This window comes from Lathyrus oleraceus, chromosome 7, assembly GCF_024323335.1.
Source record: "Lathyrus oleraceus cultivar Zhongwan6 chromosome 7, CAAS_Psat_ZW6_1.0, whole genome shotgun sequence".
NCBI classification, from domain to species: Eukaryota; Viridiplantae; Streptophyta; class Magnoliopsida; order Fabales; family Fabaceae; genus Lathyrus; species Lathyrus oleraceus.
In genome coordinates this window covers 130,845,865-130,863,157 of record NC_066585.1, presented here as the reverse complement: position 1 = coordinate 130,863,157, position 17,293 = coordinate 130,845,865, and the positions used below count along the sequence as shown (strand labels likewise).

General features: G+C 37.3%; 1 protein-coding gene across 1 annotated transcript; it reads right to left on the bottom strand.

Moving 5' to 3' along the window:
* Nucleotides 1-11,460: 11,460 nt before the first annotated feature.
* Nucleotides 11,461-12,702, bottom strand: LOC127106609 (protein MAIN-LIKE 2-like). Its single transcript, XM_051043908.1, has 2 exons — nt 12,546-12,702; nt 11,461-12,444 (listed from the first exon to the last, which is right to left on the bottom strand). Exons 1-2 carry the CDS (start codon nt 12,603-12,605, stop codon nt 11,731-11,733), a joined length of 774 nt encoding a protein of 257 aa, XP_050899865.1. The 5' UTR covers nt 12,606-12,702; the 3' UTR covers nt 11,461-11,730.
* Between the last annotated feature and the right edge of the window lie 4,591 nt (nt 12,703-17,293).

Below are 17,293 nucleotides of genomic sequence, written 5' to 3'. Positions count from 1 at the left end.
TATGTTTGTAAAAAATGACAATTGTTCGACTGACCGAGTAAGAGAACTCGTATTCAAACAATTGAGGAGTGAAATTGAAAACTCAAAGTCAACTCCCTTTTCATTTAGCTTATTGTGAGAATATTTCGATTTAATCGGAGTTTGGAAGTTTGTAGAGAAACGACAATTATTTGACTAACCAAGTAAAAGAACTTGTATTCAAATAATCGAGGAGAAAAATTGAAAACTCAAAGTCATCTCCCTTTTCTGGTTTCTTATTATAAAATGATTCGATTAATTTATTAATTTGCGGAAAAATAACAATTGTTCGACTGATCGAGTAAGAAAACTCGTATTCAAACAATTGAGGAGAGAAGTTGAAAACTCAAAGTTATCTCCCTTTTTATTTTGTTATTATGAAAATAATTTAATTTAATCTTGGTTTGGATTGATGATGAAATTGAATGTATTATGAAATAGAATCGGTAATATAATAGTGGAAGAAATTTATTAACCCTTTAATTATCAATTTATTAAAAATTGTGTCAAATTGTAAAAAGTACTAAAAATGGATTTTTTAAAATAAAAAAAAATTATCAAACCATCTATAAACATTTTTTACAAATTTGAAAATAAAAGATCATACTGAATATTTTATTAAAGAATTAGAATTCAGTTGTTTTAAATATACTTATAAGCAAAATACTAATATTCATAAAATCAAACCTTTATTAAATTTTAATATAAAATAATCCGTTAATTAAATATCAAACAAAAATTATATATGCACATAGCCAAATTATTGAAGATGTTAGTTGGAATTGAAATTATTTATTGATTTTGTAAATGTGGTGAAAAGAATTTGAAATTGACATAATACCGTAATGGTAAAATAAGCAGCAAAACTAAACACACCCTATTTGCAACTAGCCGGGATTCAAAAACACATTTGATTTTAAATTTGGAATTGACATCACCTTAGGAGGAATAATACAGGATTTTCCCACTAACAAATCAAAAAAAGGAAAATAAAATAAAAAATGGACTTCCCATTAATTATAAATCTACACAATTGTGAGAAATGGCTCACATCCCTACCGTACTACTAATTAATCATGATACCACTAAAAACCTAAAATTAACATCCCAGCTAGAAATATTAATTTCATAACTAATCAATATTATTAATCTTGTAGACACATGAAGAATAAGCTTCGGTTGGTGGGGGTAATTTTTCAGAACATGATATTCATCTACAAATATTTAGTTGAAAGGTGTGCTTCATACATTTGAGCTAGGAACACTAACGCATATCCTTAACACATGTATCATCAATAAAATATTTTTTCTAACAATCCAAAATCATTAACCAAGAATTAGGACTTCAGAACCATAGTTAACGGTTTGGTAGCATGCACAGAGAAAACCAAAAAAACACATATATTTATACCAAAGAAAATCAATCTAAATCACCAAAGAAACTCAATCTAAATCATTACCGAGTTGTAGATCTCATTTTGACTTGTTATTTCTCCTTCAAATGACTGTTTTAGTAAATTTTTGAACAAAAATTCACTATGGCTGAACTCTCGCAGGAACGGCAGTTGTTAACGCAGAGTCTGTGGCCTTCTGGAATTTTACATCAGTACTCTTCCGTCGTAGATTCTAGTAGATTTGTTCTTTCAAATGAAAAAAAACTGCGTAAATTTCAACAATGAATGTACCGTCATAACATATCCAGATTTCATAACCGATTTCGAGAAACTCTGAGAAAAAATTAAGACGGAGAAATAACAGATTTGGAGAGGTTATGATGTTGACGAGTTTGGAAATCGACGTTTAAAAAGAGGGTTATCAATTTGTGAAGCTAGATGTTATCACGGCGATGGTTTAAGCTGAGAGCGGAGTGACGGATAACGAAGACGACGGCATTGCCTTTGTCGGCGTTGATTTGTGCGGCAGTGAGGAGGAAGTTTGTGGAGGTGTGAGAGATTGAAGATAGGTTGAGAAGTGAGGAGTCATGGATTTACGGCGGGAGCGGTTTTCATGGGAGTTTCCGGCGACTAGAAGAAGGTCGTCGCCGGCGTCGCTGAATGTTCAGAGTGATGGGTTGTTTTTATGATGGTGGAGGGAAGACGGCGAGTTGAAGCGAACTGAGGGAGTGAAGCGAATACTATGGTGCGGTTGGACGGTGGTTGGGTTGCGAAGCGGAGTTAATTCACTGGCATGAGGAAAAAGTCTCGCTGGAGGTTATCGGCAGTACGGAGAAAAGTGGTGGTGACGGTTTTGCGGCGGCGAAGGTGGTTTTGTGGAGAAGACGATGGGGGATGGTGGTAGGTGTGTTCCAAGAAGATAAACAGTAAGAGAGATTTTATGTATCCTTTTTCTCTTCTTTTTATTTTCTTTTTACAGAGAGAATATGTGTGTGGTAGTGAGGTAGCGTGAGGGAGTGAGAGAGATGATGGAGAGTGATTTTGTGTGTGGCTCTAGGTAGCAGGGAAAGTGATTTTGTGTGTGGCTCTAGGTAGCAGGGAAAGTGATTTTGTGTGTTAGTGGAGAGAAAACGTGTTAAGAGAAGAGAGGAGTTTAGTCAACTGTCAACTTAAAAAAGGAGAATCCAATGTTATCTTATTTTAATATTATTATTTTGAAAATTATTATTGTTATTTATTTTTAACTAAAAATATGATTATCACAAATAAAAATTCTAATTATTTAATTTGATATTTTGAATAAAGAAATAAAATGATCTGATTAAAAATAGAAATTGGATATAAATTTACTCGAAAAATTAAATCGGACATATTAAAATAATCAGCACAAAATATACTTATTGAAAAAATACAGCGTTTCTTCAAATTATGAAATAAATTTGCACCGGTTAAAAGGCTCAGGCGGGTCAAAACGCAACTGAAACAGCCGCTGAAAAATACCACGAGCACACCAGGTTAAACTACGTGAACCGCAGATTAATAATACTGGTGTCTGTAATTTTAATTTTTGAAACTTTTTACCCGCTGATTTGCACCTTCTTGAGAAACAATTTAACCGATTTGTCTGTATCCTCAATAGATTTATCCTGACTGATATTTTAAATATTATTTATGATGGAATGCATGTCATGCTGTGCATATGATGCAAATTAAAAATGAAATCGATTTTACAAAAATTTAAATATGCCCGGACAAAATTGGGGTATGACACAAGGCGACCGGTTAGTGACTCTGATCCTTTTCTGCACGGGGTTCTGGTACTTAAGTGGCATAACCCTTTGCTTACTCACTTGTAGTTGTGGGGGATCGGACCGTAATTCGCCCTACCAAGTTCAGCACCAGAAACCGCTGAACCAACTACAAAAGAGTCTTATTTCCAACTTTTTTTGAAGGTTCCACAACCGTTGGGTTAAGTGACCGGGTGAGGGTCACCAAACTTAGAAGGGTCATTCCTTTATTTTTTTCTCTTTTTTTTTCTTTTTCGGAACACTCACTTATATTCATCGGCTTCCCTGCGTAGAGTGTGTGTGAGATGGTGTTGACTGCTGAAATAAACTACTCAAGAGCTGTCAGAGAATGAGAATGTACGGCTAAAACATAATAAAAATTCAACTCAATTTCCATATGCAGGAGACTTACGGTGTTAAAACAATATCGATCTTGTGAATTTTTCTCAAGTCTCCGCAAACTCGACTCAAAGTAATATATAGCCTAAAACTTTCAAGAAGATTGCAATTTTTTTTTAGAAAGAAAACAAAAACAAAACAAAACAAATAACAAAAGCAAAGAAAATAAAGTATTCCCTCCCCCACACTTAAAATATGCATTATCCTCAATGAAAGAAACAAACATAAAATAAGAGAGAGAAGAGAGAGGAAAGAACACACCCGAGTAGTCAAGGAGGATAGGTGATCACATAAGCAGCCTTTCCCAAAGAGATATATTCTACATTTTCTTCTTCCAAAGTGGGGCTATCATGGAATAGCTTTGGGTAATGTCCATTGAACTTGAAATTTTTATTAGTATCTTCGCCTTTTATTTCAGGATCAAAGAATCTTCTAAAAGTAAAAGTGTCAAATGGACACGTGAAGGTGATCTGATATGGAATGTCAGCCAATGTCCAACCAAATGCTTTTTTATGCTTCCTTAAAACCTGCAAAAACTTATTTTCATGATCGAAATCAAGGTTAGAAGAAATTATAGCCGGTAGTTTTTCATTCATCTCTAAATAAGCATATTTCATATTTTCAGGAAGTTGCTTCAGCTCGAGGGAAGGTGGCTGCTCAATAGAAGGAGTGTTTGGGGCAGCCGGGATATCAAGAGCTTTATCTACATGAAGAGCTTTATTTGCAACCTCATCTGCAGTAAGAATATCAACTTGCAAGGCAGCCTCAATTTCAGCACAAACAGAGCAAATTTTAGTTTCAGTACAAATATCACAAGAATAAACATCATCAAAACCAGACAATAATGGAAAATCAGATGCAAACAAATCACTACAAGTATCATCAACAATTTCAGAAATCAAATCTATTTGAAAAACATAATGTTCTTCCAAGGGTTGTTGGTTTGATCCTTGAGCTTGCTGCATGGCATTCACCAAAGTGGCAAGCTGCCCAAACTGTGTTTGCAAAGTCTTTAAAGTAGAATCTACTTGTTGTTGAAACTGGAGATTATTTGCAGCCATTTGTTTGACAATATCTTCTAGTGAAGGTCCAGAAGATGCAGAGCACACAACCTCAAATTCCTTCAGATGCTCATGCAGATCCTCACCTGCAAGACCACTAAACCTTGGAAACAAGTGTATTAAACCAGATTTCAATTCAAAAGGAGTGTGAGCTTCAAGATATTCAATACACATGTCATTGTAGTTCACATCAGGGACAACTAACTGCCTTAAAGTTCTTTGGTCAGCCATAGTAAAAAACAAACACAATGAAGGAAAACGATTAAAATAAATTTACAAAAATAAACTAACACCGAAATTAATCTAATGACGTCAATTAAGAATTTTGAGAATTTTTTCAGATTTTTTTAAAACTACCAAAACCGAAAATAAATCATAAAAAATAGAAAAATAAGGAATTTCGGTTTTTTAGGGCGGCATCCACCATTTATTTTATAAATAGGGGCTTTTGATTACTGATTTTTTCCTAATGAATCGACAAAAAATCGGAATAATCTGAGACAATTTGTTTAAAAACAGATTTTTTTTTATCCCAAACCGCAAAAAGACCAATACGCAAGTTGGACGAAACTGCGAGGAAACTAGGACCTATACGCTTAGACATTAAACCTATGACTCTAAAAACGATTAAAAGAAACAAGAATCCCCGGCAACGGCGCCAATTTGATCCGCGGTCGCTCGCGGATCAAAAACGAGTGGTTTTTGTAAATACGTAATATAGCGACAATGACTCGAAATATCGCCTCTCAAGGATTCTTGTGGGAAAATCAATAACAGTAATAAAAATAAGTGGGGGTTTGGTTTAGGTTTCCGATAAAGAAAAAGCACTTAAAATAATTGATTACTGAAATAAGTTGTTGTGAAATAAGCGATTAAAGTAACGGATCCACTGCCTCGGTTCTTACTAATCATCGACCGATGAAAATACAATTTCCCAAGCGGGACTTCTATCCTATTTGATGAAAAAATCAGTCAACAAGCGTGGAAGATTTTATGAGAACATGTTCCTATTGCCGGATTAAGCATACGGTAAATGATAGAGCAAATTAACAGTTAAGCAGAGTTAATCTACGATTAAAATTAGGAACACAGATCACTCAAATTAAATCAAATACACTATATGATAATTGAATTAAGCAAACAACAATCACATGATATAATTGAAAGGAATAGAAATTAAATTGTAAATATCATAACAATCTCAAAGTTTGAAACCTGAGTACAGTGAATCCGTCCAAAGAGGATTAGTTCTCCATGAGTTTTCAAGCTTCAACAATATTTTTTTTTTGCATGAATAGCCCCCCGTTAACAGTACACACGTTCTCCTTAAAAAGATAAAAAATTTAGACTAAAGTTCAAAACCCAACTGGGTCGAAAATATAACCCAGGCCCACAACATGACCCAACACTAAAATAAAATTCTAATGCTGTAACTTGAAACGAAATTCTGGAATTTTGAGCTCCGAATATGACTTCGACTCCAACACGAAAGTCGTAGCTCTCTCTCTTAGCTTTCCGACGATTTTTAGAACGCCTCAAACGGATTCCCGGAACTCCAGTTATGATCATTTCCGCGCAGACTGCTAAAGCTGAAAAATAAGTGCGAAAATTAAATTAAACTAAAAATAAAATAAAATATGAAAACATAATAAAATATAAAAATAAACAAAATAAAATAAAGAAATGTCTAAGTAAAAAGTAGGAGAATTGTGCATAAATATGCACTTATCAAATTCCCCCAGACTTGAACTTTTGCACTCCGAGCAAAATTTGAAATAAAACAAAGAAAGCACACACACATCAATAGCTACTCATTCCAGGCTACAAGTCTTCTTCGGTTAAGTTTGCATTGATAGGTACTAATCTTGCACACTAAGGATATTGTAAGAACACTAATCCACAGTTATGCAGACATAAACCTCCTGAATACACAAATCAACTCGAATCATATTATTATACTAAAGCCTAACTTACTCATCCTTCTTTTGCCCTTTTTCATTCAGGCGCAATCACATTAAGCCCGTTATCTCCACACACTCATAGCAAGGCGACCGGTTAGTGACTCTGATCATTTTCTGCACGGGGTTCTGGTACTTAAGTGGCATAACCCTTTGCTTACTCACTTGTAGTTGTGGGGGATCGGACCGTAATTCGCCCTACCAAGTTCAGCACCAGAAACCGCTGAACCAACTACAAAAGAGTCTTATTTCCAACTTTTTTTGAAGGTTCCACAACCGTTGGGTTAAGTGACCGGGTGAGGGTCACCAAACTTAGAAGGGTCATTCCTTTATTTTTTTCTCTTTTTTTTTCTTTTTCGGAACACTCACTTATATTCATCGGCTTCCCTGCGTAGAGTGTGTGTGAGATGGTGTTGACTGCTGAAATAAACTACTCAAGAGCTGTCAGAGAATGAGAATGTACGGCTAAAACATAATAAAAATTCAACTCAATTTCCATATGCAGGAGACTTACGGTGTTAAAACAATATCGATCTTGTGAATTTTTCTCAAGTCTCCGCAAACTCGACTCAAAGTAATATATAGCCTAAAACTTTCAAGAAGATTGCAATTTTTTTTTAGAAAGAAAACAAAAACAAAACAAAACAAATAACAAAAGCAAAGAAAATAAAGTATTCCCTCCCCCACACTTAAAATATGCATTATCCTCAATGAAAGAAACAAACATAAAATAAGAGAGAGAAGAGAGAGGAAAGAACACACCCGAGTAGTCAAGGAGGATAGGTGATCACATAAGCAGCCTTTCCCAAAGAGATATATTCTACATTTTCTTCTTCCAAAGTGGGGCTATCATGGAATAGCTTTGGGTAATGTCCATTGAACTTGAAATTTTTATTAGTATCTTCGCCTTTTATTTCAGGATCAAAGAATCTTCTAAAAGTAAAAGTGTCAAATGGACACGTGAAGGTGATCTGATATGGAATGTCAGCCAATGTCCAACCAAATGCTTTTTTATGCTTCCTTAAAACCTGCAAAAACTTATTTTCATGATCGAAATCAAGGTTAGAAGAAATTATAGCCGGTAGTTTTTCATTCATCTCTAAATAAGCATATTTCATATTTTCAGGAAGTTGCTTCAGCTCGAGGGAAGGTGGCTGCTCAATAGAAGGAGTGTTTGGGGCAGCCGGGATATCAAGAGCTTTATCTACATGAAGAGCTTTATTTGCAACCTCATCTGCAGTAAGAATATCAACTTGCAAGGCAGCCTCAATTTCAGCACAAACAGAGCAAATTTTAGTTTCAGTACAAATATCACAAGAATAAACATCATCAAAACCAGACAATAATGGAAAATCAGATGCAAACAAATCACTACAAGTATCATCAACAATTTCAGAAATCAAATCTATTTGAAAAACATAATGTTCTTCCAAGGGTTGTTGGTTTGATCCTTGAGCTTGCTGCATGGCATTCACCAAAGTGGCAAGCTGCCCAAACTGTGTTTGCAAAGTCTTTAAAGTAGAATCTACTTGTTGTTGAAACTGGAGATTATTTGCAGCCATTTGTTTGACAATATCTTCTAGTGAAGGTCCAGAAGATGCAGAGCACACAACCTCAAATTCCTTCAGATGCTCATGCAGATCCTCACCTGCAAGACCACTAAACCTTGGAAACAAGTGTATTAAACCAGATTTCAATTCAAAAGGAGTGTGAGCTTCAAGATATTCAATACACATGTCATTGTAGTTCACATCAGGGACAACTAACTGCCTTAAAGTTCTTTGGTCAGCCATAGTAAAAAACAAACACAATGAAGGAAAACGATTAAAATAAATTTACAAAAATAAACTAACACCGAAATTAATCTAATGACGTCAATTAAGAATTTTGAGAATTTTTTCAGATTTTTTTAAAACTACCAAAACCGAAAATAAATCATAAAAAATAGAAAAATAAGGAATTTCGGTTTTTTAGGGCGGCATCCACCATTTATTTTATAAATAGGGGCTTTTGATTACTAATTTTTTCCTAATGAATCGACAAAAAATCGGAATAATCTGAGACAATTTGTTTAAAAACAGATTTTTTTTTATCCCAAACCGCAAAAAGACCAATACGCAAGTTGGACGAAACTGCGAGGAAACTAGGACCTATACGCTTAGACACTAAACCTATGACTCTAAAAACGATTAAAAGAAACAAGAATCCCCGGCAACGGCGCCAATTTGATCCGCGGTCGCTCGCGGATCAAAAACGAGTGGTTTTTGTAAATACGTAATATAGCGACAATGACTCGAAATATCGCCTCTCAAGGATTCTTGTGGGAAAATCAATAATAGTAATAAAAATAAGGGGGGTTTGGTTTAGGTTTCCGATAAAGAAAAAGCACTTAAAATAATTGATTACTGAAATAAGTTGTTGTGAAATAAGCGATTAAAGTAACGGATCCACTGCCTCGGTTCTTACTAATCATCGACCGATGAAAATACAATTTCCCAAGCGGGACTTCTATCCTATTTGATGAAAAAATCAGTCAACAAGCGTGGAAGATTTTATGAGAACATGTTCCTATTGCCGGATTAAGCATACGGTAAATGATAGAGCAAATTAAGGCAAATTTACCGAGATAACCCACTTTTTCGAAGAAATTCCCAAAATAACCCACTTTTCAAAAAAAATCCAAATCTACCCCACTTTTAGGAGGAGGCGCCAATTGGATTGGCGACCCCTCTTAAAAATTGCAAGGAGGCGCCAAATGGATTGGCTAGGGCACCTGCCCTAGCCAATCCAATTGGCGCCTGTGTGTAATTTTTAAGAGGGGACTCCAATCCAATTGGCTCCTCCCTTAAAAAAGCCTCAAATGAAAAAACCTCCAACATGAAAGTTGTATATCTTTTCAGGACAATGAATTTGGATATAAATTTTGAATGATTTGGATTTTTTATGAGAAAGTTATGGGCAGTTAAAGTTGGACTGCTGAGTTTTTGAACTGTTATCTGATCTATAATGTCTTGCATTATTTCATGTGTTTCTTTTAGGAATATGAATTTTTGTCCAACATAACATTTGAAGTAGACATCTTAAATTTTCCAATGCACTTGGTTCCACCTCAAAATAATTAAAAATGAGTGAGTTAGGTCTTTGCGAACTTGACCTAAAATTAGGGTTTATGTCAAAACAAGTGGATGTGAATTTTGCCAAAAGGGACCAACTTCAAGCCCTTTAGTTTGAATGATAAAAGGCTCAAATGACAAAACCTTAAACATAAAAGTTGTAGATCTTTTCAAGATAATGAATTTAGACTAAAGTTTTACATCATTTGCAATTTTTATGAGAAAGCCATGGGCACCTGAACTTGGACTCTTTGACATTTTATCTGTTATCTGACCTATAATGTTTTGTATTATTGCATGTGTTTGTCTTAGAGTTATGAATTTTTGTCCAACATAACAAGTGAAGTAGACATCTTAAATTTTCTAATGCACTTGGTCCCACCTTAAAATAATTAAAAATGAGTGAGGTAGGTCGTTGCGAACTTGACCCAAAATTAGGGTTTCTGTCAAAACATGTGTATGTGAATTTTGCCAAAAGGGACCAAATTCAAGCCCTTCAACATAACAATAACAAGTCCTTGAATTAGGGTTTCTGACCTATAAATTTTTGTATTATGATATGTGTTTATTTTAGAATTATGAAAGAAACCTAATGTTTGGAGTTTACACAAAGATAAATTTGACATAATACGAATTGATATTAATAAATTTTGGATTTTACACAAAGAATCCTAATGGTGATGACCGGGATCACCTAACCGACCTCCGGTCCCACATCCCCTAGCTACCCTAACCCTTGTCCCTAACCCACGTTGACGATTCTGCACCGGTGTTTGTTCATCTGATGGTCCAGGAGCGTCATTACCTCCTACAGGAGAAGATCCGTTGAGCTATTCAGCCAACTCAGCATAGTCTTCAGTATTCAATGATGGTGCACCGGCGTAGCTGAGCTCATGACCCATGCCAGAGAAGTTGGGGTGTGGTTGACTCATGGATGGGCAACCGGGACGGTTGAAGGGAGACATGGGTGACAATGATGGGTCTAGGAAAGGTTGGAAAGGTTGTTGGGGTGTTTGGAAGAGATATGGTTGTGGGATGTTATGGTATTGTGATGTTTGGGGTTCTTGGCTACGGTAGGTGATTGGGCGGTTAGTGTTTTGGGTAAGGCGAATTTGGTAGGGTGATGGTGTGGGTGCGAAGCGATGTTCGGTCGAAGGTTGATGGTCCATTTGTTGGTGGTGGTATGGGGGATGTTCTTGGTTTTGGGGTTGGGTGAATGGCATGTTTTGGTTGTATGTTTGTGTGTTTGTGGAACGGAAAGTTTGTCGGATAGGTGGTTGTGAGTAACCGGGCTGAGAATGTTGTTGGGGGTTAGATGTTGATCCTTCTTGTGTGTAACTTGTCTGGCGTGGGTCGTAGAGGTACATATCATCGGTGATGAATTGAAATCCAACTGATCTATACCAAGCCATATAAGTACGACTTGGTTTTACCTCATTTGGCATGACTGCGTCCGTTAAGACATGGTCATGACGGTGCTTCCACTTGCGACACTCTGATCTTGCGAAGGTTTGCCAAGGGTTGTAGTTCCATTGGTCGTTCACTTTACGCATATGCCATTCTCCTAGGCTAGCTGGGGGATCTGGGATATTCTGGACCATACCAAACTGCAGCTTCACACGATCGGTGTTGTGCAGCTCCACTGTTGTGAACCGTATTATCGGTGTGCATGTTGTCCATACGGTTGCGTCTTCAGGGTTGATCTGATGCTCATGATCCATATTAAGGTATGGACGCCAGATGAACTGAAATGTTAAAGACGATAGGATTTAAATGAATGTAGAAAAAGTCAACATAATATGAAGAAATAATGAAATTATTTTGCTTACGTCTGCCGGTCGAAGGTGATCCAACAGGTTGCGATATTGAGTAATACAGTGTCTCGGACATCTGCTGTAATTCATACCGCGTGCCGACCATCTACACCAAAAAGTTAAAATAAATTAGTTATGGGTAATAAACTGTAAGGAAGGAAGTAAAGATATAGCAATTTAAACAACTTACTTTTTTGCATATGGAAAAGTGAAGGGGTTGTTATTGACCGGTGCTAGAGACGGTAGTCTTGACCATCCCCATGCTTGTAGCAAAACAACACATCCAGAAAATGTAGAAGTATCTTTGTGGGAGTTTTTGCACAACGAACTATAGAGATAGGCTAGACATGCGGATCCCCAACTATAACTACCTATTCTATCTATATGTCTAAGTAAAGGTAAGTACATAATATGCATGCTAGAACCACTACCTTCGGGAAATAAAAAGGATCCTAGTAACAACATTATGTAACACCTAGTTTTGATGATTCGAGCATCTTCGGTAGAATGCTCATCTAAATAAAAACTATTATAATATGACTTTAGGCGTGAAAGTAGTATACCTTGTCCCCTAGCATTATCATCTAACAAATCAGTGTTTAAAAGCTCCATGCAAATTGAATTTGCATAGTTGGTCTTACCATTAACAACTTTGCCTTCAATTCGTAGTCCTAAAAGCATGTAGACGTCTTCTAACGTCACGGTACACTCACCGGTTGGAAACCAAAATGTGTGTGTCTCTGGCCTCCATCTTTCGCATAAGGCTAGAATGAACTTGTTATCTATAGACCAAGACATAATTTTGCTAAGGTGACCAAAACCGGCGAGTTCAACATAAGGTTGAATCATCGGGTCCATTGGGACAAATTCGTGGACTCGAGTTCGAAACCTTGAGACATCCTATAATAGAAATAATGTAACACTTGACTAAGTCGGTATTTCAAAATAAAATGGGGTTGGTGGAGATGAAACATAAAAAAGAAGTATAAGAAAAAACTTACGTATGTCGCGATGTTTGCAACTGTTCCTCTGTGTGCTTCGCCCATTGTGAGTAAAGACATATTGTTGGGGAGTTGGTGTAGATGAAAATGGAAGATTTTGTTGAAGATGAAATTGTAAAAGAAGTAATGTAGATGAAGTAGTGAGAATTGTAGATGAAGTAGTGAGAATGTTGGTGTGGAAGAATTGTTGAAGGAGTGGATCAATTTATAGGCAAATGGAGGAGTGCATGAAAAATTGTGTTTGCATGGTGTCTCCACCTCATTTGGCGACCATGTACAATATTAAAGAGGGGGCGCCATTCAAATTGGCGACACCATAGGGTACATGCATGCAAGGCTAGTTCTGAATGCTTGGTTTCGAGGACTGACTCCATGGGGGCGCCCTTCAAATTGGCGACCATGTACAAGCCTTAAAGGTAGGCGCCAAACCAATTGGCGCCACCTTCTGCATGTCTGACACTTGGCATTGTTGTCTCCTACATGCTGAACAACTCACTTATGGATGGCTTGCATGATTGCCACATCATCTCTGACCATCTTAGGTGTCCGACACGTGTCTGTCTTGTCTCCTGCATGCTGATGACTACCTTCTTGATAGCTTGCCTGCTTGACACATCAAGTCACACTGTCTTGCAGGATTGACACATCATCTCAGACACGTGGCTCTCTAGTATCCTGCATGCTGAATACTCACTTCTGTCTTGACTAGCTAGCATGCTTGACACATCATCTCTGACCATCTTAGGTGTCCGACACGTGTCTGTCTTGTCTCCTGCATGCTGATGACTACCTTCTTGATAGCTTGCCTGCTTGACACATCAAGTCACACTGTCTTGCAGGATTGACACATCATCTCAGACACGTGGCTCTCTAGTATCCTGCATGCTGAATACTCACTTCTGTCTTGACTAGCTAGCATGCTTGACAGACACATCAACTCATGACTACCTAGCATGCTTGACACATCAACTCACACTGTATTGCATGACAGACACCTCATCTCTGAAATTACTTGCATGCTTGACACAGTATCTCAGAGTAGCTTCAATGTGAGACACTGATACCATGTATTTAAGTGTCTTACTATCACATTCATCTGCACTTGCAAAATACTTTTCATCTCCAAAATACTTTTCATCTTCACTCACATTCATCTGCACTTGCAAAATACTTTTCATCTTCACTCACATTCATCTGCACTTGCAAAATACTTTTTATCTCCAAAATGTCATCTTCATCATTATACAGTATCAACGTTCACTGCAACGGTGAAACTTTTGAGTCTGAGCTTCATGGTTTTTGTTTTAGAAACACTGATACCATTAGAGTGACAATGAAGAGAAATGCAACCTTTTTGCATTTCAAAAAAAGAATACAATCCTTTATAGCATCAGGTATTGTGTCAAAGATGACATATCAGAATCCTATATTTTTTGAGAATGGTCAATGCAAGTTTTTCCCCCTAAAGATACGAGACGATGAAGATGTTGAAAGCATGTTTCTTAGTCATGAACATTCAGGCATGGATTATATCGAGTTGTACATTACTATACAACCATGTATACCGTCTCAACAGTCTCAACTAACCGATCAGGATCCAGCTGGTGAAGATGCTGCAGATGATGCACAATGGTCAGATGAACTCAACCCAGAAGCCGAAGTAGAGGTCGACGTTGTTGATGAAGAAGAAGAGGAGACTGAGGTACAGGTTGATCACATCCTGAACAACGACGATGAAGATGAGGCTCAACCACCACAAATACCTCCTACTCATGCCTATAATCCTCCTCAACATATGACAAATATGGATCTTCACGACGATGAAACGTCCGACAGTGTCTTCTATAATCCGTATCCGAGACCAGTAGGCGAATTAAAGGTGGGAGACATGTTTCGTACCAAAGAGGAATGTGTCTTGGCAATAAAAAAATACCATATGAACAACTTTGCTGACTTTACAGTGAAACGCACTGACTCTAGAAGGTATGTTATCGAATGTCGTAACATGCTTTGTAAGTTTCGTTTGGCTGCATCTTACAAGAAGAAAAATGACTCTTGGGAGATCGCCTCAATAGACCCACCACACAGTTGCGTTGCAACTAACGTTGAACAAGATCACCGTAAACTGAGCACAGCTTTGATATGTCAAGACATTCTGCCATTGGTAAATAAAGACCCATCAGTGAAGGTGAGTATAATTATATCCCATATCCGAACAACATATAATTATACTCCATCTTACAAGAAAGCATGGATTGCGAGGACAAAGGCTGTTGAGCAGGTTTTCGGCAACTGGGAGGACTCATTCAAGGAATTACCACGGTTTTTATGGGCACTAAAAACTTATGTCCCAAGAACTGTGGCAATTCTGGAGACAGTGCCAGCAATGATGCCAGACGGAACCTGTGCTACAGGTAATAGAATATTTCACCGTCTTTTTTGGGCATTTGACCCGTGCATCAAAGGTTTCGCTTTCTGCAAACCTCTCCTACAAATTGATGGCACTTGGTTATACGGAAAATACAAGGGTACTTTGCTCATGGCAGTTGCACAAGACGGTAACAACAATGTATTTCCCATTGCCTTTGCTCTTGTTGAAGGTGAAATGACTGGTGGATGGGGTTTCTTTCTTCGACATCTCAGAACGCATGTCGCTCCACAAGCCAATCTATGTTTAATTTCTGATAGACATGCTGCCATCGAAAGTGCCTACAACAACCATGACAACGGATGGCATGATCCTCCTTCTACACATGTCTACTGTATCAGACACATTGCACAAAACTTCATGCGTGCTATAAAAGATAAGAATCTTCGCAAGAAGGTGGTGAATGCTGGGTATGCTTTAACTCAACCGTCTTTTCAATATTATCGTGATGAGATTCGTCTGTCTAATGAAGACGCGGGGAGATGGATAAATAACATCCCAGTAGAGCAGTGGACAAGAGCATTTGACGGTGGTTGTCGATGGGGCCACATGACAACAAACATTGTGGAATGCATGAACGGGGTTTTCAAAGGAATTCGAAACCTGCCGATAACCGCCTTGGTAAGATCAACCTATTATAGGTTGGCTTCTATGTTCGCAACCAGAGGTGAAAGATGGAGTGCAGTGTTAATGTCTGGATAAGTATTCAGTGAGTGTTGCATGAAGGTCATGAAAGAGGAGAGCATCAAAGCTACGACACACGTTGTAACAGTGTTTGACCGTCAAAGACAAAATTTCAGCGTCCAGGAAACAATGGGCAACAGCGAGGGGAGACCAAATTTAGCCTACGCGGTTAAACTACACAGGAGTTGGTGCGATTGTGGAAAATTTCAGGCCTTCCGCATACCTTGCTCCCATGTCATTGCAGCATGCGCTTATACTCGTCAAGACGCTTACACCCATTTATCTGATGTGTACAAGGCCAACACCATCATGAATGTATATAGTCAAAGCTTTTCAGTACTACCAATGGAGGATTACTGGCCTCCATATGAAGGAGATATTGTTTGGCACAATGAAGAGATGCGTAGAAAGAAGAAAGGAAGGCCAAACAGCACACGTATCAGAATAGAGATGGATTCCACAGATAAAATGATAAGATTATGTAGTATCTGTCGTCAACCAGGACACAACAAAAACAACTGTCCCAATCAAGGAGCATCATCTAGATCTTAAGATTTTTGTAACATTTTATTTAGATCTTAAGCTTTTTTTTAACATTTTTTCTAGATCTTAAGCTTTTCCTAACATTGTATTTCTGTAACAATCAATCATTATATATCATTAAGTTCTTGTTACAACGAGTTTCATAACCAACATCAGTACAAAACATCTGAAAACATAAATAATTCTAACTGATTACAACAATCAAATTAATGTCGTCTCGACCGAACATCATTTCCCTAGCATCCTTATCAGTCTTCATTCGCACCCAACCAAAGATACTGTCAAGTCTCTCAATACTTCTGATTTTTTCCCCTTCTGGTATTTTCCCGTCTAACCATCGAACCAGCTCCCTCTTCAGTTGATCTAACGTGGTGATGTTCCAAAAGAGCATCACCAATTGAGGTTTGTCTCTCGCATAAATCACCTTACCGTATCGATGACGAACACCAAACATGATAGCCAAATGATTATATGAGTTGTGGAACAATAGGTCACACAACACATCTATTTATAAGACAAAAAAGGCATTTTATGAGGGACTCGCCAATTGAGTTGGCGACTCCTCTTAAAACCTACACATAGGCGCCAATTGGATTGGCTAGGGCATCTGCCCAAGCCAATCCAATTGGCGCCTCCATTCAAGTTTTAAGAAGAGTCGCCATATGAACAACTTTCATGTTCATCAAAAATCCATTTGAAACTTGGAAGCTCATCATTCATTTCAAAACATTATAGGTCATTTTGACAGAAACCCTAATTTTGGGTCAAGTTCGCAGGGACCTAACTCACTCATTTTTAATTATTTTGAGGTGGGACCAAGTGAATTGCAAAATTTAAGATGTCTACTTCAGTTGTTATGTTGGACAAAATTTCATAACTCTAAAAGAAACACATGAAATAATGCAAGACATTATAGGTCATTTTGACAGAAACTCTAATTTTGGGTCAAGTTCGCAGGGACCTAACTCACTCATTTTTAATTATTTTGAGGTGGGACCAAGTGCATTGCAAAATTTAAGATGTCTACTTCAGTTCTTATGTTGGACAAAATTTCATAACTCTAAAAGAAACACATGAAATAATGCAAGACATT